The sequence below is a fragment of the Puma concolor genome, chromosome D3, assembly GCF_028749965.1.
Source record: "Puma concolor isolate L17-30 chromosome D3, mPumCon1.1.hap2, whole genome shotgun sequence".
Lineage (NCBI taxonomy): Eukaryota > Metazoa > Chordata > Mammalia > Carnivora > Felidae > Puma > Puma concolor.
The window spans coordinates 17871006-17896161 of record NC_141678.1 but is presented as its reverse complement, the minus strand read 5'-3'; the positions used below and the strand labels follow the sequence as shown (position 1 = coordinate 17896161).

The window sequence follows — 25156 nt, the reverse complement described above, 5'->3', positions numbered from 1 at the left end:
TGAACTGCCCTGTACTTTGTGGTGCAAGGTCATTGTGTCTTTCCAGGAGTCTTTTATCTTTGGACAAGTCACATAATGTTTCCGCACTGAAAATGAAGGGCCTGGAATTGATGAGCTTTGGAACCTTTTCCACTCCGGGCTTCTGTGAGGACTGAGCCTGGATGCTTCTTGGTGGATCTTACTTGTGGGGTGTTTTTTATTTGTTTGTTTGTTTGTTTGTTTTCGTTGTTGTTGTTGTTCCTGGAAACATTTAAAAACTAAAATGATAATGGGTTATTGGATCAAAACAAAGTGCCTTTATAATTGATGCCTGATTACTTGGCATTTTGCCTATGACCTGGATGGATAACGATGATGGGATAGAACTATTTGGGAGGCTGTAATGAGGATGAATTTTCCTGCTTTGTTCTTACTGTTCTCCATGTCATGACAGATTGAACCAACATCAAGGCTGTTCCATGCTTGCAGTCAGTTGTCATAAATGGTCAGCAGTTTTTCTAGAAAAAAACCATTCTTTTCCAGCACCTCATTGTCATTAGTGGAGTCCAGATCTCTTAGCCATAGCTGCTGTGTGTGAGGTCTGTTGTGCTTTGTAAGAAACGTTGCATGTGGTCCTAGAATTTCTTCCTTGTTAAAACAGCTTCTATTAAAGGAGGCAAATTACATATATTTTTTTCTTGGAGCGTGTCACATATGAATCTGTTAATTAAGGGACTGGATGCAATGAGAATTATTTGTTGGATGAATTCGAATGTCACTTGTAGATTTTGTTTAAGAAAATTCAAAAGAGCTGAGCCATCTCCTATCCAGAATTGATGAATGTTGAATTTTTGTATTTAATCAGAGCACCTCCCATATTTGCTTTGGGTGTCTGCTCTCTTTAAATGTGTATTTTACGTAGGCTTACATGTTCCATTTCCAGCTTCTTAAAAGCAATTTTAACTGTTGGTATTGCCATTTAAATAGCTGGTTTTCAGACATTTGTTTCCTCATCCGCTGTCTCACTTGGCATTTTCTATTAAATAATGCATCCTATTTCTCCCACATTAAAAAGTGCCTGCCATAAAAGCAACAACTTAGAGGGAACATGTTCTTTCCCTGTTGGGACATTCTGGAGTCTTCCTGTGGTTGCTGCTGGCTAGGGAACATTTTGTGAGCCCTTGAGTAATTGATGCTCTGGAACAGTCTCAGCAAATGTGCTGGGCAGGATTTTGCTACTAGTAGGGGTTTTCCTGTATGTGTTCCTAGCAGGATGTGTTTCCTTTTATATGAACCGTAGAAATACATCTGCTGGAATCTTTAAACAGATAACTTCTCAATAAACAGGAAAATGTCAAAATTGTGGTCATTTTTTTATGAGATTGATGGAAGTAGACAGAGAATAGAGAAAATGTAGTAACATTTACTCAGGTGTTTTGAGTGTATTTTATTTGGTACCATTACAGTATAAACACCCTGTCTTGTCTACATTTTTTCCTCCTCACATCCAACACATTTCTTGTATGACCTATGAAATAAATTTTCTATGTATAACCTGGCAGCACCATAAGACTTCTTACACTCTCCTCGAGGTTGGGGATTATCAACTGACCGTAAGATGGAAGTTTTATTCTGAGAGTGATTTTTAGCAAACTTTCCTCTGACAACTTATCTGGGGTGCCTGGCTGGCTCATTTGGTAGAGCATGTGACTCTTGATCTTGGAATTGTGAGTTCACACCCCACATTGGGTATAGAGATTACGTAAAAATAAAATCTTTAAAAAATAAAATAAGCCCTTAACCCATAGAGATAGACCTTATTTTTAACAGCTTGTTCTTGGTTAAGATGATCACCCAACATGTGAAGAAAATTTTAATTTTTTTGTTTCCGTAGATGAACTGTTAGGTATTGTGAATGTCAGTAGTCAGCTTTTAGATTTTTATTTGAAGCGAAAACAGAAGTATATTATCTACTGTTTAGAAATCTTTGTGGAAATATAAATTTGTGCAGCCATTATGGAAAGAAAATGGAATGTAAATCTGTGCATCCATTATGGAGGTTCCTCAAAAAATTAAAAGTAGAATTACCTTATGGCCTGGCAATTCCACTCCTGGGTATTTATCCAAAGGAAATGAAATCTTTATCTTGAAAAGGTATATATGCACTCCCACGTTCATTGTAGCATTATTTACAATAGCCAAGATTTGGAAACAATCTGTGCAATCAACAGATGAATCGATAAAGAAAATGTGGATAAAGAAAATGTGGTACGTGTGTATGTATTGCATATGTATAGATATAAATGTATATGTATGTATATAGAATACATATGTTAGAATATTATTCAGCCATAAAAAAGAAGCAAATTATACCATCTGTGGCAACATGGATGGATCTAGAGGGCATTATGCTAAGTGAAATAAGTCAAACAAAGACAAGTACTGCATGATATCACTTACGTTTTTTAAAAAAGCCAAAGCAGAACTCATAGAAACAGAACAGTGATTGCCAGAAGTGGGGGGAGTGAGGTGGATGAAATGTGTGAAGGCGATCAAAAGGTACAGACTTTGAATGTTCAGATACATAAGTCTTGGGGCTGTAATTTACAGCATGGCGACCACAGAAAAGGTAAAGAACTTTAAAAAAATAAATTTATTATGATAGTCTCTGGACAGTCAAGACCTAACTCTTAATCCTTTTTTCTGGCGTTCAGTATTACCTGGGGATTTGGGCAGAGGAGATGACTGCCCATGTTTCTAAAGTAGAGTTTCAGCTAAACCCCAGAGAGGACATTTCATAGTTGAGCCTATGCTCTCAACCTGTTCTCACATTATCTTTCAAGGACCTCAGTTTTTTTTTATAATGAAAACCGTCTTAGGATAGTCCCAGTCTTATTAGAAATATGGGTAGAATGATAAACTTTCATATTATAAAGCCTTAGATAAGGTTTGTAATTTTACACTTGGTGGAAATTAAAAACCACGTTGCTTTTTCTCACATCTAAAGTCAATTTATTTTGAAATTTGTGAACAGTTCTTTGATTTGCTTAATGAATGACTTATTGCTACATCTTCTCCACTGCTGTGACAGTCCTACAATTGCAAAGAAAGAGCCCTATGCGTTTTTAAGAATTTGTACTCGAGAGACCTAATGAACAGGTGACTTCTCCAGGGGCCAACTCTGACAAGACATTTAAAATTATACCTAGTATTTCTTTGGACTTTGTGTCTGTTGTATTAGTTCAGGATTTTTCATTTACTCTTTTTACTATAATTGAGCATTAGATTTCTTTATAAAGTACCTTAGTATTGGGGGACACTTCAGTTCTATAATTTGGGACAAGATTATTTAATAAAAGAACTAAGGTTGGATAATACATTTCAATTTGGAAATTTATGGCTGAGCACGTAAAAAAAAAAACAAGAACAGTCAAACACTAATGCCATTTCATCATGCAAGCAGCTTCTCTTGAGAGGAGGGTTTTTCTATTTGAGATAGATCATATTTTTTCCTTTAAGGGGAAAATTGAAGTGTAGTAAATACCATGCTGAGGTAGGAGAACATAAATTTTGTGAAGGGTCCTTGATAACTGATGCTAGTTCTCTTATGTGAAAATTATACTCTTGGCCCATAATCAGTAGGGAATTGATTTGGATCTTTTCAGGTAGAGAAACCTATTAGGGAGCTCTTAAATAATAATTGCTGACATTCATTGGATAGTGCTTACTATGCTTCAGATTCTGTACTAGGTACTTTGCAGACATTTTAAAAAACCGGTTTGTTGAAATACACTGTTGACCCTTGAACAACATGGAGGTTAGGGAAACTGACCCCCTGTGCAGTCAAAACTCACAGTAACTTTCGGGGCATCCAGGTGGCTCAGTCTGTTAAGCGTCCGACTCTTGATTTCAGCTCAGGTCATGATCTCACAGTTCGTGAGATCGAGCTCCGCATCGGGCTCTGTGAGCCTGCTTGGGATTCTCTCTTTCCCTTTCCCTCTACCCCTCCCCCACTCATATCTTCTCTCCCCCCCCCCAAATAAATAAACTTAAAAATCTGTACATGACTTTTGACTCCCCCAAAACTTTACTAACAGCCTACTGTTGACTGAGAGCTGTACCGATAACATATACAGTGGATTAGCACATATTTTGTATTACATGTATTATATACTGTATTCTTATAATAGAGTAAGCTAGAGGAAAGAAAGTGTTAAGAAAAATTTAAGGAAGAGAAAATACATTTACGGTCCTGTACAGTGTTTATTGAAAAACATCTGCAAGTGGACCTGTGCAGTTTGAACCCATGTTGTTCAGGGGTCACCTGTAATTCACACACCATACAGTTCACCCATTTAGAGCATACAGCTCAATGGTTTTTAGAAAACATATTTACAAATATGTGCAACTATCGCCACAGTCAATTTTAGAACATTTTCATCGCCTCAGAATGAAACCCTATACTTGTTAACTGTAACCTTTTATTCTCCTGTTGTCAGGCCCCCCCCCCCCCCCATTCCCCAGCAACCACTGATTTACTTTCTATAGCTGTAAATTTGCCTATTCTGGACTTTCATGTGAATGGAATCATAATATGTAGACTTTTATGATTGGCCTTTTTTACTCAGCATAATATTTTCAAGGTTCATCCAAGTTGTAGCGTGTATTACTACTTCATTCCTTTTTATTGCCAAATAATATTTCATTGTATGAGTATATCACATTTTGTTTTCCCATTCGTCTGATGGATATGCAACCAGTGGGTGGTTTCCACCCTTTGGCTGTTGTGAAATAAGCTGCTAAGAACATACATGTACAAATATTTGTTTGAATACTTCTTTTTAATTCTTCGGGGTGTATTTCTAGGAGTGGATTTCTGGGTCATATGGTCACTGTTTAATCATTTCAAGAACTGCCAGACTGCTTTCCAGAACAACAGCACCATCTTATATTCCTGCTAGCAGTGTATGAGTGTTCTGACTTCTCTGCATCCTTGTCAACATCAACACTTCATCCTTGTCAAGTTATTCTCTGACTTTTTGATTCTAGCCATCTTAGTGGGCATGAAGTGGTATTTCTTCGTGGTTTTGATTTACGTTTCCCCAGTGACTAATGATGTCCAGCATCTTTTCATGTGCTTACTGGACATTTGTGTACCTTCTTTGGAAAAATATCTATTCAAGTTATTTGCCCCCTTTTAAATTGGATTATGTGTCTTACTGAATTGTAGGAATTCTTTATATATTCTAGATACAGAGGCCTTATCAGATACATGATTTGCAAAAATCTCCCATTCTGATGGGTTGTCTCTTTCCTTTCTTGATGGTATCTTTTGAAGCCAAAGGTTTTTAATTTTGATAAGATCCAGTTTATCTACTTTTTATTTTGTTGCTTGTACTTTTGGTGGTGTCATGTCTAAGAATCCCTTGTCAGATCCAAGGTCATGAAGATTTACTTCTATGTTTCTTTCTAAGAGTTTCATAGTTTTAATTCTCTTATGGGTTATATCTTTACCCATTTTGAGTTAGTTATTTTATATAGTGTGGGTCAGGGTCAGGCTTCTTTTGTATGTGGCTATCCAGTGGTCCCAGCACCTTTCGTTAAAAAGGCAATTTTTCCCCCATTGAATGGTTTTGGCACTCTCGTTGAAAATCATTTGACCAAAGATGTATGAATTTATTTCTAGACTTTGAATTTTGTTCCATTGATCTGTATGTTCATCCTTGTCTTGATTTTCATTGCTTTGTAGTAAGTTTTGCAATAAAAAAATACGATCTTCCTAATTTCGTTCTTTTTCAAGGTGGTTTTGTTTTTGGGGGGTTTCCTTTGCAGTTCCATATGAATTTTGGAATCTGTTTATTAATTTCTATGAAGTCAGCTAAGATTCTGAAAGGGATTGCTGTAAACTTGTAGATCAGCTTGGGGAGTATTGCTGTCTTTTTTTTTTTTTTTTTTTTTTTTTTTAAGGACGCTCCATACCCACTGTGGGGCTTGAAATAATGACCCTGAGATCCAGTGTCACATGCTCTACCAGTTGAGCCAGCCAGGTGCCCCGGAATATTGCTATCTTAATGTTAAGCCTTCTGATCCATCAACACTGGATATCTTTCCATTTAATTGTGGTCTTCTTTAATTTCTTTCAGCAGTGTCTTGTAGTTTTCAGTGTACAAGTCTTTCACCTTCTTGGTTGGGTTTATTCCCAAGTTTTGTATTCTTTTAATACTACTGTGAATGGAATTGTGTTCTTAATTTCATTTTCAGATGGTTTATCAAGTGTTATATAGGGGCGCCTGGGTGGCTCAGTCGGTTAAGCGGCCAACTTCGGCTCAAGTCATGATCTCGCGGTCCGTGAGTTCGAGCCCCGCGTCGGGCTCTGTGCTGACAAGCTCAGAGCCTGGAGCCTGTTTCAGATTCTGTGTCTCCCTCTGACCCTCCCCCGTTCATGCTCTGTCTCTCTCTGTCTCAAAAATAAACGTTAAAAAAAAAAAAGTTATATAGAAATACAATTGATTTTTGTGTATTGATCTCTTATCCTGCAACCTTGCTGAACTTATTAATTCTCATAGTTTTTTAGTGGATTTCTTAGGGTTGTAAGATCATGTCATCTATGTTCAGAGATAGTTTGACTTCTTCCTTTTCAGTTTGAATGCCTTTTCTTTCTTTTTCTTGTCTAATTGCCCTGGCTAGAACCTGTAGCACATTGCTGAATAAAAATGGCAAGAGCAGACATCCTTATCTGCTTCTCGATCTTGGAGATCAAGAGAGAAAGCCTCTTTCATCATTGAGGATTGTGCTAGCTGTGGGGTTTCTGTTTTGTTTTAATCAGTTTGAGGAAGTTTCCTTGTATTCCTAGTTTCTTGAGTGTTTTTATCATGAAAGTGTTGGATTTTGTCAAGTACTTTATCTGCGTGAGATGATTCTACAAGTTTTGTTTTTATTCGATTGATATATGTTACCCTAATTGATTTTCAGATGTTGACCTGACTTTGCACTCCTGGGACAAGTCCCACTTGGTCATGGTGTATAATCCTTTTTATAGGTTGCTAGATTTGGTCTGCTAGTATTTTGGTGAGGATTTTTGTGTCTCTATTCATAAGACATATTGGTGTAGTTTTCTTGTGATGTCTTTGATTTTGGTATTAGAGTAATACCGGCCTCTTAAAATTAGTTTGGAAGTGTTTCCTCCTCTTCTGTTATTTGGAAGAATTTGTGAAGAATTGGTGTTAATTCTTTAGATGTTTGATAGGCTTTGGCGGTGAAATCATCTATCTGGACCTGGGTTTGTCAGATGTTGTTTTTAACTCTTACAAGTACCAATTCCTTCGGTGTATAGAAGAGGAAGCTGAAGCTCAGAAAGGCAAATTAAGTAATTTGCTAGTTAAGTGGGAAAACTGGGATCTTAATCCAAATTACTTTATGTCAAGTTCTAGGATGATAACAATAGCTGACATTTATTGCATAATTAGTTAGGTGTCTCTAACCATACGAGGTGCTTTAACGTGTTAATCTTCTGCTACAGTCCCAACACCAAGTGCTCATTTAGTAATAACTTCAGTTTTATGTATCTCATACCCATTTTCACATAGAGAATCTGACACCTAAGGAGATTCAGTGACTTGCCCTACTGAACCTGGGCCAGAAAGTAAATGGTACAGCTGTGCTTCTCACTCACAAGGCTGTCTGACTCTGGGGCCTGCCGTCGTAATTGCTTTCCTCTGTTGTATGCAGCAAAAGCAGCTGTGCCACATGTGGACAGCTGAGCCCAGATCAGGTCCGACCTTGGATCTGAATGGGTGCACACTACCCTTCAGGTTCCACTTGAACATGCGGGGCTCAGTCAGCACTGTGCCGTGAAGCGCGGTCTTTTCTCACTGCTCTGCTATGTAGCCAGCGCTCTGCTCTGTTCTGACTTCACGTGGTTAGGATGAAAATAAGTTGTCACTACGTGTAATACAGAAATGACTTTTAAGGGTATTTTAGTATGTCAGTCACCCAGCAGAGTCGCATAATATTTTTCAACAAGGACATCCAAAGCACTTTACGTGCTTATATAATATTCATATTGTTAGTGAGATTAGATGGTATCTAGCCTATTTAAGTAAATAGTTTTTAACTTAAAAAACGTCTCTTTTTTAAGTTAAAGGCCTTGAGGAAGGCCTCAAACGTCCATTCACATTTCAAAGGAGGCACAAAAAGCTGACCTGATGCCTTGTGTGGGTGGCGGGGCTGGTTGAGTGGTGGAACTCACGGAGGGAGGTTAGATTTGGTCTCCTGCAGAGCAGAGTGGGTGGCGTCTGGGCCTGGGAGTCCCCGGAACAAGGGCTGGAGGCTCCACTCCACAGAACCAGGTTGTCGGTCGTACCGCTCACACCTGTGCTCACACCTGTGCTGGGCGTTGTCCTGTCCAGGGCCCGCAGCCTGGCTTCTGCCGAGGCTGGTGTGGGGCAGTCCCCTGGTAGTGCAGCGCTGGAGGAGGGTGTCTAGCTGCTCTTAATTTTAGACTTTCAGTCAACTTTTTCCACAGCCGTATCCCACATCCCTATCTTTAGAGGAGTACAAGTTTTCTTCTGAGTGCTCTGCGTTTTCACAGTGGGCCTTGGCGGGCATCGTTTTGGTGAGATTCTCCCGCTGAGGCACTCAGCTGAGTAGAGAACATTCATGCTTAAGTCCATTACACATGCATGATAGCTTTCTGTCTTCCTAGATTTCACTGTCACATTTTTTTTTTTTAAGATTTTTTTTTTTTTTTTTTTTTTTAGGGGCTCCTGGGTGGCTCAGTGGGTTAAGTGTCTGACTGCTGATTTCAGCTCAGGTCATGGTCTCATGGTTCATGGGACTGAGCGCTGTGTCAGGCTCTGTGCTGGCATTGTAGCGCCTGCTTGGGATTCTCTCTCTCTCCCTCTCTCTCTCTCTGCTCCTCCCCCCATATACATGCTCTCTCTCTCAAAATAAATAAATGAACTTTAAAAAAATAATTTTTAACGTTTATTTATTTTTCTGGCAGAAAGAGAGCACAAGCGGGGGAGGGGCAGAGAGAGAAGGAGACAGAATATGAAGCAGGCTCCAGGCTCTGAGCTGTCAGCGCAGAGCCCGACGCGAGGCTCGAACTCACAGATCACAAGATCATGACCTGAGCCAAAGTCGGACGCTTAACCGACTGAGCCCCCCAGGCGCCCTAAGATTTATTTTTTTTAAGTAATCTCTATACCCACCACGGGGCTAGAATTTTCACAACCCTGAGATCAAGAGTCGCACGCTCCACCGAATGAGCCAGCCAGGTGCCTCCACGTTTGCTTTTTTGTAGGCTTTCCGGTGTCCTTTTTCTTGCCTTTGGTGTTTACACCTACTTTTCTTCCTTTACAGCATTTTATTAGGATTTCAGGAAGGAGTGGAGATAAATGCAATTTGTATTTCTTTTGTAAATTACCTCTTCATGTCCTTTGTAAATTTTTCTGTTGGGGTTTTCATGTTCTGAATTTGTAAAAACTTTATATGTATATGAACGATACCTCTTTGACATATGGTAACGGGTACAGTCCTTTCTTTTCTGTAAACTTACTTTCGAAACACTTGCTGGAAGATAGTGGGGAAGATTCCAGCTTTTGCTAACTTATACAGATGGTTGTATAGGGAAGTGGATCCTGAGACCAGCTGGCTGTACCTTGACTTTTGTATGGATGTGATTTTCTTGTGGTTTTCACCACCTCATAGAAGCTGTCTTATCTATTCATGCTTGAGAACTACTCATACTGTTTCACAAATGACAGACTCTGGCCAAGTGGAAGCGAATAAGTTGCCATCTCCTCTACCAAATACTCTAAATATATGGTCCTGGTCGTCAGCTGGAAAGGTCTGGCAACAGCTGGGCTGAGGAACACGGGTGCCCAGCTGCCTGCCAAGTGTTTGTTGCCTCAGCCCAGCCACATGCCCTAGGCTTGGAAAGAGTCCACTTTTGCACATGCCTTGGAAGGGTAGAAGGAGTCTCTGGCAAATATAAATGATCTCCCTCTGCATTTAGCAGTGGGCCCAGAGCCATGAGGAAGGGAGTTGTCAGAGGGAAGGAATTAGCAACAGCCCACCATGTGTCCCATTTGGCACGAGTGGACAGGTGTTAACCTTCCTCTGTGCATAGCAGTCAGGAGTACTGGTTTTCAGCTGACTTGTCAGGTTTGACCATGTTCCATTTCCTCTTATGTTTTCTCCAGGCTCCTTCTATCCTAGCCAATAGGAACAGAATGTCTTGCATTAGCAAGACAGGAAAATTATATTGGGTGCAGTCTAGGAAACTTTGATCAGGTGAGGCCTGGTGATAAAGCAGCTTTCAGTGCACATGTCTCTGGGACACCTGATGGAATTTGGAGTCCGAAGTGACCCTTGAGGAAGCCCAGAAACACCAGCTCAGTGTCACTTCCCCTTTCCCAGGTCCCCTGGTTACTTGGGAAATGGCTGTGGTGAAATGGCTATGGTGAAATGACGTGAAAACCCAACCTGGTTTTGTTTCCCCTCCCTGAATTATTCTTTTCCTCTGACTCCTACTGCCATGATCGTCTCAGATCTTTCTCAGGCCTGGTTTACTGCCTATAGCTTCTCCTCGTCTAATATGCTACTGCCATCCTAAATAGCACTTTCATTACACTACTTTATATTTAAATCTTTGCTTCTCTTTTCTAAGACCTGGCTTTTGACCCGTCTGCTGTGTTAGTCACAGTCCTGTTGGCACTTGGCACCAGGAGTTCTGTTGTAAGTTGCTCTGATTATTATTCCTACATTGGAAGGCTCTTGAAGACCAGGATGGTTGCTTACGTCTCTTGAATTTGCCACCACACATAGCTGGTCTTGTAGAAACACTCGTAAGCAGGCACGGCTCTCAGCGGAGTGCTGGTGTCTGGGGAAAATGCTCAAAATCTGAAAAATTACCTTGGCAGACTGAGGAAAAAACCACAGCGTCATAACTTTTGGAGGTTTTTCTTTAGCTTCAAATTCACCACATAACTTCACTCTGGAGTTTCCTTTTCTATAAATGGGGAGGGTTGGAGTGAATTATCTTTCAATTCCCACCCAACCCTGAAAGGCTAATTTTCCTTCGTTCTTTGCCTTGATCTTTGTCCTGAAATTAAAACTGATGAGCTGTTTCTGGATCTTGAATTAGGAATTTTTCATTTCTTTGTAGTTCTTTCCCTGACGCATTTTGCAGTTTTCTCTGGGTATGTGCTGCTGAAGGAAATTCGTATTTGCCATTTGGCTACTTTTTAGGAGAGCAGACAAAATGCCATATCATTCTGATTTCTTTCTTCCTTTCTTTCGTTCGCTTTTTTTTTTTTTCTCGGAGTTTCTCATTTGTAAAAATAAAGCTTTCAGGTAGGTGCATAATTTTAACATAATTTTTGCTCTTCTACAGACACAATGAGGCGAGTGGTACGACAGAGCAAGTTTCGGCATGTATTTGGACAAGCGGTGAAAAATGACCAGTGTTACGATGACATCCGGGTTTCTCGAGTGACCTGGGATAGTTCCTTTTGCGCTGTCAATCCCCGATTTGTTGCCATAATCATAGAAGCGAGTGGGGGCGGGGCGTTCCTTGTGCTCCCTCTGCACAAGGTAAGTAATCTGACTTTCCATTCTCTGAGACACCCTCTGGTAATCTCGATTTATTCTGTCATAGATTGACTTTGGGGATTGATAGTTCACTAAGACTTGTGTGCTTGCGGAGACCATTAGGCTCCGATGTAATTGACACTCAGTTCCACACACTTTACTGATCCCATCAGTTTTTTCTAACAGAGAATCATTAAACAGAATGGTGAACTCTGTTCTGGGTGTGGCTGCTGTGGATAAGAGATTATAATGATGCTGTGAGCATGGGCAGGCACAGGCATCTTATGATTTTGTTAATAATCCTCTTCTCACGGGAGTTTTTCTCAAAAGTGCAGTTTTTAAGAGGAGCAGAAATTTGTAAGTTAATCTTCCTCCTCCTCCTCCTCTGGTGTAGTGAATGATCAGTTTTGAGACTTTTTGGTGTTTTGAATGATAAGTGGAATGAGAGCTTAAGAAAATGTCCCCAAACAGTGCAGGTTTCAAGTCTGGACAAGACTGAGTTTTAGCATAGAATCAAAGCAGTGCAAATAAGTGGTAGAAATAAAGGGTCTTTACTGAAAGCTGTTACGTGTGACCTTCAACCTTACCCCACTTCCCGGTCTCCTGACTTTCTCCTTCCAGAGAGCCTTCTCCCATATGGGGAGGAGGTAGGAGATTTGGGAATTTCTGACTGTTCTTGAATATTATAGATGAAACTCAGTACTACTTTAACAGGAAATCACAGCATTGCAGATAAGGAGGGAGGGGGTGCTGAGAGAGAGAGAGAGAGCTTGCAAAGCGTCATTTTGTAGTTGGCTTCTAGGAGGAAAATAAGTTTGATGAGTCCTGAGCTCTAGTGATAAGGGCTCAGTACTGGTGAGGACGCAGGTGTTGGGTCATGTTACAGCTGTTTCCACTCTGCTGAGAACATTGGGTCCCCCTGACTCTCAGCCATGCATATTAGGGGTACATCTCATGATGGACCATGTGATTCTGAAAGTGGTTACAGTAAAGTGAATTGCTGTCAAAGTATCGTTTCCCATTACATTTTGGTGTTTTTTCATTGGGAAAACTCTCACTGGGAAAATTTCCAATTCTCCTGTACTTTATTTTCTCTCAGATGCTCATGACTGACTCATTTTAACACCTGATTTTTACTTCAGTGGCCCGATTGATGCGATAGTCCACAATGGGACCATCTCACTACAGAAATAGGAGAGGGATGCGTTTTGGAAACAAATTTGTTAAGTGTTTTCCAAATGTAGCTTCCTTATTGGCAGAGCTGGTGATTATATTTTAAAGGAGAATCTTTTCATTAAGTTGAAATTTAATTTTCTACTTGAATACTTTTCTTTCTGTGGAGAAAATGGCTGTTTTGTGGCAAATAATACGTTACAGTATTATAACTGCTTACCCGATTCCAGAGTGGGAGTTTGAATTTACGGTCAGTCGCGTGTGGCGGGTTTGACAGTGGCCAGATGACAGGACACCTCAGCTTGGCAGCCGAGATCCAGCAGTACCGGACCACCACCATCTGTTTGGGAGTTTGCGTTTTTATTCCCCCTTTTATAGACTGAGGGATACGTTTGGGTTGGTTTTTTTCTTTCAAAGAAATGGAAGAAGCTAATTGAGAAGCCCGAAATAACTTTTGAATGGCTAATCTTTGTCCGAGTTGAGACAGTTCTCTTCAAGTTCACCCACAAAAGGCTCTGTGAGTCCGTCTTTACTTGTACAAACCATGGGAAACTTTGAGCTTCATTAATACCACTTAAGGGAGACCTGCCTGTGGTTCCTAAGCTAACTAGATCTTAGGATTTGGTTTTCACTTGCATTGGTATTTTGTTCCTTTCCCAGTTTTGTAGGAATTAAGATAGAATAAGTTACCGTGTTTGGAAGAAGTGTTAGTTTTTGGAGGAGCCTCAAGGATCTTTTTCCCAGACAAATATACGGTCTGGGTGGCTCTGCTCCTCAAAGATTAATTTGTTTTGGAGGAGGTGACAGCCTGGCTATTGGAAATGAGGTCAGTACTTGGGAGTTACTGACTTTTGTAATCGATGGGTTCACATGTACCATGTGGGATTTTTGTGTCCTAAAGCGTCTGTATTTAGCCCTTAGAGTCGCTGTGGCATAGAGGGAGAGCGCGGGTCTGGGAACTGGGGAGCCGGGTGGTTCAGTCCCGGCTCTACTGCAGACTTATACTGGGACACGGATATGTCACTGTCCTTCCTGCAGTTTCAGTGTCTTGACAACTTTGAGATAGTTTTATAACGAGGTGCTGCTTTTGTTTAAAGCAAAGAAAAACCAAATTCTCACATATAATACAAAATGATACCCGAAATCAAGATTGCAGGCAGCGATGCTCTGGGTGTGTGCTGGGCTCCAGTGCGTGCTGATAGTCTGGAATTACTCTAAACGTGAACTGTAGGAGACGGGCATGGTTTTTAATGACCATCTCAGAGACTTCTAGTAATGTCCATCCCTCCCCTTCTTTCTGACTATAGACAGGCAGGTTGGTTTTGGTGATGCTTTGGGGCTTTCTGTGCATGTTAATATTGAATATGCACGTATCGATCTTCAGATGTATTGTGACTCTTTCAGGAAGGCTCCTGTTAAAAAACACGGCCTTCCATGATTTTCTCTTCAAAGCCGGTTAGTGTCAGCAGTAAATAGGGCTTATTATTGCTACTTCGTGAGGCTTGTGGTTAGATTCTGGGAAAATCCTGATCTCTGTCTTGCGGGACTTAAAATGGAAAGAGTAGCGGAGACAAAGACAGTAAAACACATACATAGCAAGAGGCAAACTTAGGAATGAATGTATATTTACTTTAAGTGTATGGTTTCTGAGGTTTTTGTTAAGAAGGTTGTATTAGGGAGAGTGGGATCGTAGGAGGTCACTGCTAGAGGACTACAGAAAGTACTCAGCCCTGAGGTGGAGTGATTTCGATTAGCACGCATGGTTCACGATCTCTTTTGTAATGTTCCTCTCAAGCTGTGGCATGCCGTGCTGTCATGACTTGCAAGGTGTGGCTTAATACATTTTCTTAGGATTTGGTCTTTCAGAGGATGAATAATAGCAGTCTTGCAGAACAGAAGTTGGCTTTGTGGTTTTGACTGTAGGGATGTCCCCCCCCCCCCCCCCCCCCCCCCCCGCTCGGTTACACAAGCTGCCTTGTATCAAGAGCATACAGGTTTCAGCTCCCCGTGTGCTGTATCACGTGGGCATGAACAAGCTTCTGCTGTTGTGGGGCAGCCGCACTGGTGATGCGGGATGGGGCATTCCCATCCCTGTCGTGAGCTGTGGTGGCTCAAAACACTGGTGTTTGTGGGACGGTACGTGTGTGTGTGTGCACCTACACACTGAAACTTCAGATCACGGTGAATCTAAATCCTGACTTAAAACAAGGGTGGGGGGGGGAGCTGTTAGATTAATATGCACTTGATCTCTTAACGTTCACTTAAGTGGAGGATGCAAATTGGAGGGCTCCTATCTCCCCTAATTGCTTTCTCCCTTCCTCCCTGGACCCTTCCGACTTGGGGTTTTTGGGGTGGTGGCTAATTTCATCCTTCCGGTAATTGCCTCTAAGGAAGTTGAGCCCTGGGCCATGGTGGGCTGGGTGTGGGGCCAGGCCTCTGTTAACCTTTTGGGTCACTGTCTCCTCTCCTGGTTCTCTGGAATAGCTGTGCGGTACCTTCTTACACACAGTGATGTTTCTCCCATTTGTTGTAGGAACTGTGTGTAGGGATATTTGCGACATTGCTTTATTTATGTCTCTGAGCTATCTTTTCAACTCCTTTTGTAGTCTTTATCAACTAGGGTTGTGTGAAAGAATTCAGTCCAACAGAAAATAATTTCAGTAAATATTTTCTTGGTTCTCTCAAGGATGGGACATGCTATGCCTTCTAGATGCATACGAGAGAAATTAATTCGTCACATACACGTGTTGCCTTAGAGCATCAGGACTTAATTTTCTCACAGAGTCTGGGTTGACAAGGGTTGCTTTAGAGTGTTTTTCTTTCATAACGATTGAGGAAGAAATCTTGATTCATTTCGGTCAGTATCCTAAGTACCTCTTCTCACTGTCTAGTATGCAACTCAAGTGTTCTCTCTGACTCAGAGTCAGGGGAAGGTCTCCTCTGGGTTCCCTTAGCTGCTTGTCTGTGCCACTAGTACCACAGCCTGCACCGTCACATTGTACTAGAATTATTTTCTTAGCCACCTCACAGATAAGGGGAGGATGATTATAATTACAGCCTCTTGATCTCTTTGACAGTCACTTGGATGGAGGATGCAAACTGGATGGCTGTTTGTACAGTAGCCCTGGGTAGAGGTTCTCCAGAATCTGGCCTTAATCCATTGTGGTGGACCTACAGGATGTCCTCCAGTCATTCTGCCCTCGTATTCGTGGTGTCCTGTGGCCCCCCACCAACTCCACCCCCCACCCCCCCACACACACACAGTAAATAGGGCTGAACGTGTAACCACTGGGATATGGTAGAATTGATGGCATGTGACTTCTGAGACTAGGTCATGAAAACTTACTGGCTTCCACTTTGTCCCTTTGGGAAGCACCATGTTTCGAGGACACTTAAACAGTTCTCTGGAGGGGTCATGGGACCTCCTACCCGTAGTCCACACCAGCTGACCAACCATGTGAGTGAGTGGTCTTGGAAGTGGATCGTGCAGCCCTGACTGACATACTGACTCATGAGAACTCTGAACCAGAACCACTCAAATAAGGTACTTTGGGACTCCTAACCCTCAAACTATGAGAGAATAAATGTTGACTGTTTTAAATAGCTAGGTTTCAGGGTAACTTACTAAGCAATGGTTGATAACTAATACATGTATTCTTCAAATATAGCGGAGCACTTGACTTATAATGTTAGGTCACACAATGTGTGAATAAATGAGTTACTAGTAGCGACCTAAAAGGCCTTTTGGTAGTTTTAGGCACTCTTTCCACATATTTATGTAGATACGTAGATAGATTCAGGTATATAACATTCTTAAATAAATCTTAAATGAATAATTGAGGGATTCTGTACAGTGTCAAGAGAAAATTATATGGCAAGATTTGGTTATCCTGTGTTCCACGATATTATCATATAACCTAAAAAATGTGTTGGAACGTCATAGTCACTGTCCTGTGTGTAACTTCAAATTATGTTATTGGTTTTGGGGAAGAGTCAGGAATGTTAACATCGATGGTGGGACTGAAGGTGATTTTTATTTTTTACTTTATAATTACCTGTATTTTTTCAAAATATTTTACAATGAACTTATTATCGGTAAAGGTTATTTCTAAAAGTATTACCAGTAATACTATCAGAACATATATGAAGAGTTCATTGTTCTTTAAGCTTGAGTGAAGTCTAAAGCAGTACCTTTTTTTTTTTGCTTTTTTAAAGGCTCTTTTTATTTATTTTTAAAAATGTTTATTTTATTATTATTTTTTTTTACATATGAAATTTATTGTCAAATTGGTTTCCATACAACACCCAGTGCTCATCCCAACAGGTGCCCTCCTCAATGCCCATCACCCATCCTCCCCTCCCTCCCACCCCCATCAACCTTCAGTTTGTTTTCAGTTTTTAAGAGTCTCTTTAAAGCAGTATCTTAAAAAAATCTTATTTATTCGTCCACCTATTCATACTCAGTCCTTAGATGTTTGAGTACCTGCTCAACGCCAGGACCTTTGCTGGGCTCTTGCTCTTAAAAAGCTTTGGTAATGGTTGACCTTGATCTCTCCATTGGGGAGCTTTGTGTGCACATGAAGTTGTCTGACACAGTGATGAGAGATGAGTTCCAGCTGAGGCTCCTAAATCAAGGAAGCCATCACAGAGAAGGTTCTACTGGACTTCAGGTTTCTCCTGTGTGTAGGAGCCAGGGATGAAACAGAAGAGGAGCCCAGCCAATTCGCTAAACTGATGAGTTTGAAGAGGTGCTCTGTTCCCAGAAGGACAGAGAATGAGGTGGGAGCCACATTCTCCCTCAAATTCCTGGATCTTGGGGAGTGGAGGTGGGTGTTTGGTGAAACTGGTGAAATGGGATGGTCCATCAGAGGGATTAAGAGGAGGTGACAGGTAGCTTTTTGGCAGAAACACCAATTCTTTCATTCTTTTTGTCTGTCACTTCCAGTGTAAATAGTGCAAAATTGGTGTTTTCCTTAATCATCATATGGACAAGAACCAGAAAATAAGCAGCACCGTTCTCCATTTTAGGATTGTCATAACTGGATCAACACAGCATCATTCCTGTTTCTTCCTCAGGAGAAGGCAGTGACGTCATGTCTTATTCATAAAAATGAGACTCGGGTGTGACATCAGAATGTGCTTGGAGGGTCCCCTTCATACATGGTGTCTTAGTTTTTGCACTGGTTAAGGTGGCTTTCATCCCTGTGTTCTGCAGTTGTGGAAATCAAAACTCAGATTGAGTGATTGCCCAGAGCCGTGGGGTCTTTCGTGGATTAGAACCTGGGTCTCTGAGTCTTTATTTGATTGGTACATGTATATCGTGTATATTTTTGATGAACGTTTTCCCACACGGAGTGCGAAAGATTGTTTTGTTTTTGTTTTGATATAGAAACTGTGGTCTAATTGATACTTAATCCTTTGCATTCTTTCTCTGGGGTTAGAAGGCTTAATAACAAAACGCTTGCTCGTCAGGGCTTTGGTTCTGTCAGTTCAGAGAATTGTCTTAGGGTTTGGAAAATACTGGGTCTGTACCGTGCCTCGAGGACACGGCCACAGCGAGGAGATCTCGCAGCACTTCACATTACTGAGGGTGTCCTTTAAGCGCCAGGCACCGTGCTGATAAGTGCCTTCTTTCACGGGCTAGTTCCAAAGGGATGCCAGTCTCCTGATGGTGCTTTTCTCCATGACCCCCAGTCACTGCCAGCACCTGCTGGATTTGCATTGGCTGCGTCTCCCCCTTACTGTACACGGCTGACAGGCAATTTCCATTCCCACAAATAACAGTGATCCGTTTTGGACAAGGGTAGCGACGCCAGTAGCCCTTTGTACAGATGTGGACGTTTGGCACATGGTAGCTTTGGTGTCACGGGCAGGGAATAATTTTATTCAGTGCTAGTATCCTGATGTGTCATGGGATGCCCATTCATGCCTCCTGAAATAGACGCTGTCTGATGCCCTGAGCACCTTAAAACTGTCGATTGTATGGGCCTTGAAAGGCTGGGAGGCAGGGGTGGGGGGAGGAGGATGCAGGGGAAGGGCACCAGGTGCAGAACAATGACTTCCAAATTATGTCACGAGCCGCCAGCCACACGAGCACTGTACGGCCTCATTACCACATGAAGTGCCACAGAAGGGCCCTTTCATTTTCTCCCAGTGACTGTTTGCCACAGTCTTGCTATAGGGGCTCATGGCGGGGGGATACACTGCTCACCCCCAGTTAACAACGGAGCACAGAATCCTGGCAGAAGGAACCTCACAATGTACCCCGGGGCTATTTTTGATTACAGTGAGTGGCTGTGACTCAGAGTGTGCCCTGGCAGATGACGGCTTCCCCCCTCCCCTCCCCATCCTCCTCCCCTGGAGATGAGCAGGCAGCCCGTCCTTTGTACATTTCCTTGGCCGGCTTCTCCTGCCGCTGCAGTTCACTGATCTGTCCACAGCAGCCGGCCCGCAGGCCTGACAGGGCTCTGACAGTGGTTTTTACCATATATGGCCATCAGAGCTCTGGGGCTGTCAGCCGGCCAGGATAATTTCCTTCCTTTGCTTTGATTGGCTGCTTGGTGGCTCACAGAATGGTGGGATCTGGGAGTGTGTGGTGAAGGGAAGCCACTGAGTCAAGTGCAAAGAACATTTAACTCTTTGCTGGTTTTTTGGAGCGTGAATCTGGGCTGAGCACACGGGCCAGTGCTGCCTGCAGAAGCCCTCGGTGTCCAAACGTTATAACCTAAGTCTGGGGAAGAGGCAAAGAAAAGGTTTCTGATCTCAGATTACTCTGAAATAGACCCAGGGTTTAGTGGACAAACATCTGCAGTCCTGATTTGTCCAGAAGCCTCCTTATAACCATGTGCAGCAAATTTCCTGCTGCCGAGTTGAATATCTGTGCTCGTTAGGGGTGGGACCTGAGTTGAGTCCAGGGGAGGTTGAGCTGGGAGGGGTGAGTGATGGAGCACGTGCTGGCTCTCTTAGAGGAACGGTGACTTGGGTTTCTTTTCTGGCTGAGCTTTGTAAGTCATGAGTAAATGATACAGTCTGCTGAATTGGGTCTGTCCTCCTGTCCTGCGTGTTTGTAACTGCTGCAAGGTGTGAACTGCCTCTGCCATGGAACCCAAGGCATTTACCTTAAAAAAAAAAAAAACCCAAAAAACAACTTACACTATTTTTCTGGTTTTCATCCCTACTTACTTCAGGGAGGGTGGATTTTTATTCTGAAGCTTGTATGTAAACCCGTGCAGAGCTGGGATCGAAAGGGGTGGTAGCTCTGGAACGCCTTGTCATTCACAGAGGGTCCTGGGGGAGACTCCTCCAGTGTCATTTGCTTAGTACAAGCAAGCGATTACTCTGCTTTCTGGTTTGATACTGAATGGTTTAATTTCCTTGATTTGCAGTTATATCAATAGTTATTTTGCTTTTCACCTTCTGCTTTCAAGCTGAATTTTATTTTGACTAGATTCCACCTCATCTGGGGTTCCTAGTTTTTTGTTTGTTCTCAGACCAGAAGTGTTTGGAATTACGTGTCTGTAGTGATGAAGTTTTCACTTTACAGATTTTTTTGTTAGGAAATACAGTGTCTATTCCCGATTACATATTTGGGTGCAGTTGAGTAAGGAGACGTTCACTTCCACTGTTTTTGCTTTCTGATAATGAAATCAATAGTTTTACAGTAACTTCCCTCAGATTCTTAATGAGGACTTTTAAAATGGTCTATGCAGTATTAGACCTAGGTTTTAAAGAGGGCCCGTGATAACCAAAATAATCTGTTTGGCATTTTCTCTCGTACCCGTGAAGACTGTTGTTTTTCGCTCACAGGCAGGTGAGGCCTCTGCAGAAGCGCCCTGCCTCTCCCTGGCAGCTCGAGTGTCTGGCTTACTTTCCAGGACTGGGTAACCCAATCTGTGTGTTTTATTCCAGGGCACCTCCTCTTACCCTCAAGGTTGGTGTTTTTGGTTCTCTTAAAGTAAAACCTCCTCCGAATGTACTACTCCTGGGTCAGGAGCTATCCCTCTTGGTGACCAGCTTGTCCACAAGTCAGATATCGTGTGCCTCAGGCTTTCCAGTCTGCCGTGGAAGTCCCTGTCTCATCACCTGTGCCTCTCCCCAGCTATCTTCGTGTGAAGCAGCAGGGCCTGAAGAGATTTCAGCAGAGCGTGTATCTATGTAAAGAATACTGATACCAGAGAAAGGTAGTTGAAAAACCAGAAAGCCCACTTTAATAGACATCCTTTTTGGACTCCTTTGAACTCCACACGGTGTGTATGGAGCCCTTATGCCTGGCGGAAAACTTTTCCTTAGCTTCTGAGCATTTGCTTGACTTCCCGTCCTCCTTACGGAGTTGGGGAGTTCTCAGTGTGTCCCTCCAAGGCCAGCAAGGAGTTATTGTCAGTGCCTTACAAAAAAGATCCTCAAATGTATGGATGGAATGACAAAGTTATTGAACTTTGGGCATATAAAGTGATTTTGATTAACATTTTTTCCTAAAATAAAAACTTATGTGAAGATAAAGTAGGGACAGACAGTTTGCAAAATCTTTGTCTCTTGTTCCTTGATTCAGGATAGGGTAGTGGTTGTGTTAGACCCTTACATCCGAGGGTAGAATAGCCCGTCTGGATAATAAGCACAGATTATAATGATGGGTCATGAAGCGGCTGGATAAAATGACTGTAGGCCGAAGCTGGAAAGGCGCTGGGTAGCTGCCGTGCCGGACCAGCCAAGAGGGATGGTGTGGACTGTTCTCAGAAGCCAGCACCCTGGAACAGTGTGGGTGTCTGCATTGCTGAATGCCAGGACGTCAGCTGGAAAGACGTCGTATGCAGAAGGAGCGTCTTACGGGGGAATGCTTGATTTGACTGATAAAATTAACGTGTCACTTTTTTTTAATTAATTTTTTTTTTTTTAACGTTTATTTATTTTTGAGCTAGAGACAGAGCATGAACGGGGGAGGGTCAGAGAGAGAGAGGGAGACACAGAATCTGAAACAGGCTCCAGGCTCTAAGCTGTCAGCACAGAGCCCGACGCGGGGCTCAAACTCACGGACTGCAAGATCATGACCTGAGCCGAAGCCGGACGCCTAACTGACTGAGCCACCCAGGCGCCCCAACACGTCACTTTTTAACACCGTGGGAGTTTATTAACTTTTTGGAAACCTGTGTTATCATGAGAATGAGCCTGCTGGGCAAAGTGCTGGGTAGCTGTACCGAATGGTAACATTTTGAAAGAGCCATCCATTAGATGCTCCCAGAGCGAGCAAGCTAATGTGTGGATTGAAAATGGTTATCATGTGAGGGGTCGTTGTTACATCAAGAAACAGTTATTCTGAATGATCTTTTATAGAATGCAGAGGTCATGTTGGCAGCTTCCTACTGTTGACTTTGGAGTTTGGGAGGGTGAAAATGTCTGCTGGTTCATCTGAGCTATACCATTAGCTCCTTTTATTTATTTATTTATTTATTTATTTATTTATTATTTATGAACTAGAGAGAGAGCGGGGAAGGGACGGACAGAGAGAGACAGAAGATCTGAAGCAGTCTCTGCGCTGTCAGCACGGAGCCCTACGTGGGGCTCAAACTCATGAACTGTGAGATCATGACCTGAGCCAAAGTCGGACACTTCACGGACTGAGCCACCATTAGCTCCTTTAAAGACACATCCCAGAGTGGAGCTCCTTTATAGGAACAAATATGCAAGAGGACTACTGTACATATTTATCCGTAGATATTTAGAGCGTTTTGGTTGCTCAGTACTGCCCTCAGCATGTAGGATGAGTTCACTTCTTAAGTATGGATTCCTTTGTGTGTGTATGTTTTAAAGTTTTTATGTATTTCTTTTGAGAGAGAGGGGCAGAGCGAGAGAGAGAAACCCCAAGCAGGCTCCGTGCTGTCAGTGCAGAGCCCAACATGCACGGCTCAGTCCCACAAACTGTGAGATCATAACCTGAGCTGAAATCGTTGGATTCATAACTGACCCGAGGCACCCAAGTGCCCCAGTAGGTGTTCCTTTTTGACATGAGGTGTGAGAAGTAAGGTGCACTGGTAGATGTAGGTGGGACAGTTACGGTTTCCCATTGAAATGGATGGGAAATGTCTTGAACAACCGGGACTATCATGTCATAAGAGTTACACTGCATTTTGTATGTATACCTCAGGAGGAATGTGTTTGCAAAGTTATTTAAAATTACAAGTGTTCCTTCTTAGAGCAGTTAGAGAATACATTTACTGGTGCTTAAATTTTGATTTCACTTTCCCCTCTCCAAACATGCCTGTTGGAGGAAAGTGTTGCCTAACTTTGGGTTTAGTTGAAGCATCAGTTTTCCAGGAGCTCTTTTGAGTTTTGTGGCTGCTTTGAAATTTTTGAGAACTTTCCCCAAACCCAGAGTAAATGATAATGCTGGTGTCTAGGTGGTTTTCTGCCACGATGCGGATTGGTGGCTGGAACATGTCAAAGCCATCAGCCTCAGCTCGGGCCAGCCACATGGAAATTGTGCTGTCACACCTCTGCCTTGTGCCAGCTGTACACGCACTTTGGAGGCTGAATTTTCCCTGGGGCTCATGTTGCTGGGCCCCGGGCAGGCCAAAGGATCTTTCAGATAATGATAGTGCATAACTCGGTGCCCTGACCTAGTCCACTAGTATTCCCCAAGTGTGTGAACGAGGCTCGGGGCCAGAGCCTTTGGTAACCTGGGTCATTTTTTGCCCCTTGAGTTGACTTGCTGGCAATTCCCACCACTTGGAGTTTTAGCTAGAGAGGTGTACATAGAGTTCTCTCATGGCAAGTGGCTGGGACTAGTAAGTAATCAATGAATTTGTACACATTATTTAAAGCAGGGAGTCTAAAGAGTGACAGACTATTCTCAGCTAAACTTTCAATTCCATGCTAGAAAAGTGGGAGTATTCTAGATGATGCAGCTGAGGTGTGACACATCCTTAATGAGACAGTGACCTGATTTGTTAGTAAATGAAATTACTCTCTATAGGAGCCTTGGAAAATTGATAGGTAGTTCTTAAAATAAACCACCATTTAGTTAAAAAAAAAAAAGGGGGGGGGGCTGGCATTAAATTCTTGTAACTCTTCTTTCCAGCCTCTGCATTTATTTACATTTGCTGCTTAGAAGCTCAGGTGAGCCATGTTGCCAGCCTGACTTACAGTGGGTGTCTCTTTTGAATGGCCCCCCCACACGCCAGCAATTAGACATGGATGCCTCAGTTCGTTGACCGGATGACGAATGAGGATGCGTCATGGGTAGGAATGAGAAATACATTCTCATTAAATGCTAGTGCAAAATGTTTCTCAGAACGGTGCGTCCACATCTTTATCGTATACGGCCACTGTTGTATGGTTTCTTTCAGTTTCCTTGTACCGAGCTCTCAGCAGTCTATAAGTGCCCAGCTCTGCCCTTTTAATAACATATACTTATAGGGTAAAATATGTTGTGCTTTTCTCTTAATTGATTTTATTATGGGTAAGAAGATACTCAAGTGTAAGCCCTTCAAATCGTGATCGCTGACCCTTGATTGATTTACGTACATCCTGTATGTAAAACAATTAGGGCACATTTATTTTTTTCAAAATTTTTTCAAAAATTTTTTTTCTTTTTAGAAAGAGAGCGCAGGCTCCATGCCCAGCAAGTAGTCAAAGTGGGGCTCAAGCTGAGCCCCTGAGATCATGACCTGAGCCGAAATCAAGAGTTGGACACTGCACCAACTGAGCCATCCAGGTGCCCCAAGTGTGCCATTAAGATGCCAGTTCTTCTCACACTTTCTTCCTTTTTTGTTCCTTTATCACTATCAGACATGTAGTCGATGGCCTTTTTGTTCTGCTGCAATATGATGCCACTTTCCCTGTTTTATTTGTTGTAAGGCTTTGTGATGATGTTTACAACCAGAGGAAACAGCTGGTGGCAGGATATCATTTTTATGAGCTCTATTTCTGATGACCAGCTGCCAATAGTTTTAACACTACTGTTGTGCCTTTTTCACAACCCATGGCCTAGTGGGAATTTTCCTGCCCTATGGAAATCTAGTACGGATGGATCGTCACTGATGCTTTAGGTCTGTGCTGCTTCACTCCATTTCTTTATTTAGAAAATGGGGACAGTAAAGAAGCTATATCATGAAGCAGCTTGGTGAGGATGAAGATAGAAAGGTCTTCGTACGGTTCCTACCATGTAACATAAGCATTCTGAAAGGGTTCGCAAGTTTTCTTCTTATTTGGCTTTGATGGGAAGAAGGGCAGTTGGTAGCAGTTGCCCTTTCACTGGGATTCAAGTTCCTGCAAAAACACTCGGCTCTTTAATACTTTGATGCTCTGGACTTGTCCGCACTGAGCTGAGAGTGGAAGAGAGGCTTACTACTTACTATTCTCAAATGTCTGACTTGACTGAACGGTATCTTTAAGCCACGATTGTGTAATTTTAACC

The 25156-nt window shown here is 42.3% G+C and overlaps 1 protein-coding gene across 3 annotated transcripts in view; it reads left to right on the top strand.

Moving 5' to 3' along the window:
* The window catches only part of CORO1C (coronin 1C), a 76039-nt gene that overhangs the window by 15747 nt on the left and 35136 nt on the right, over positions 1–25156 (top strand). For 2 of the 3 annotated variants that reach the window (XM_086681901.1, XM_086681899.1), the window contains exon 2: positions 11378–11577. In XM_086681901.1, coding sequence (XP_086538027.1) covers positions 11383–11577 — 195 coding nt within the window. In that variant the 5' untranslated portion in view covers positions 11378–11382. Of the gene's footprint in view, positions 1–10523; positions 10720–11377; positions 11578–25156 lie in introns of those variants that run through there. The other variant, XM_086681900.1, reaches the window with a different exon arrangement.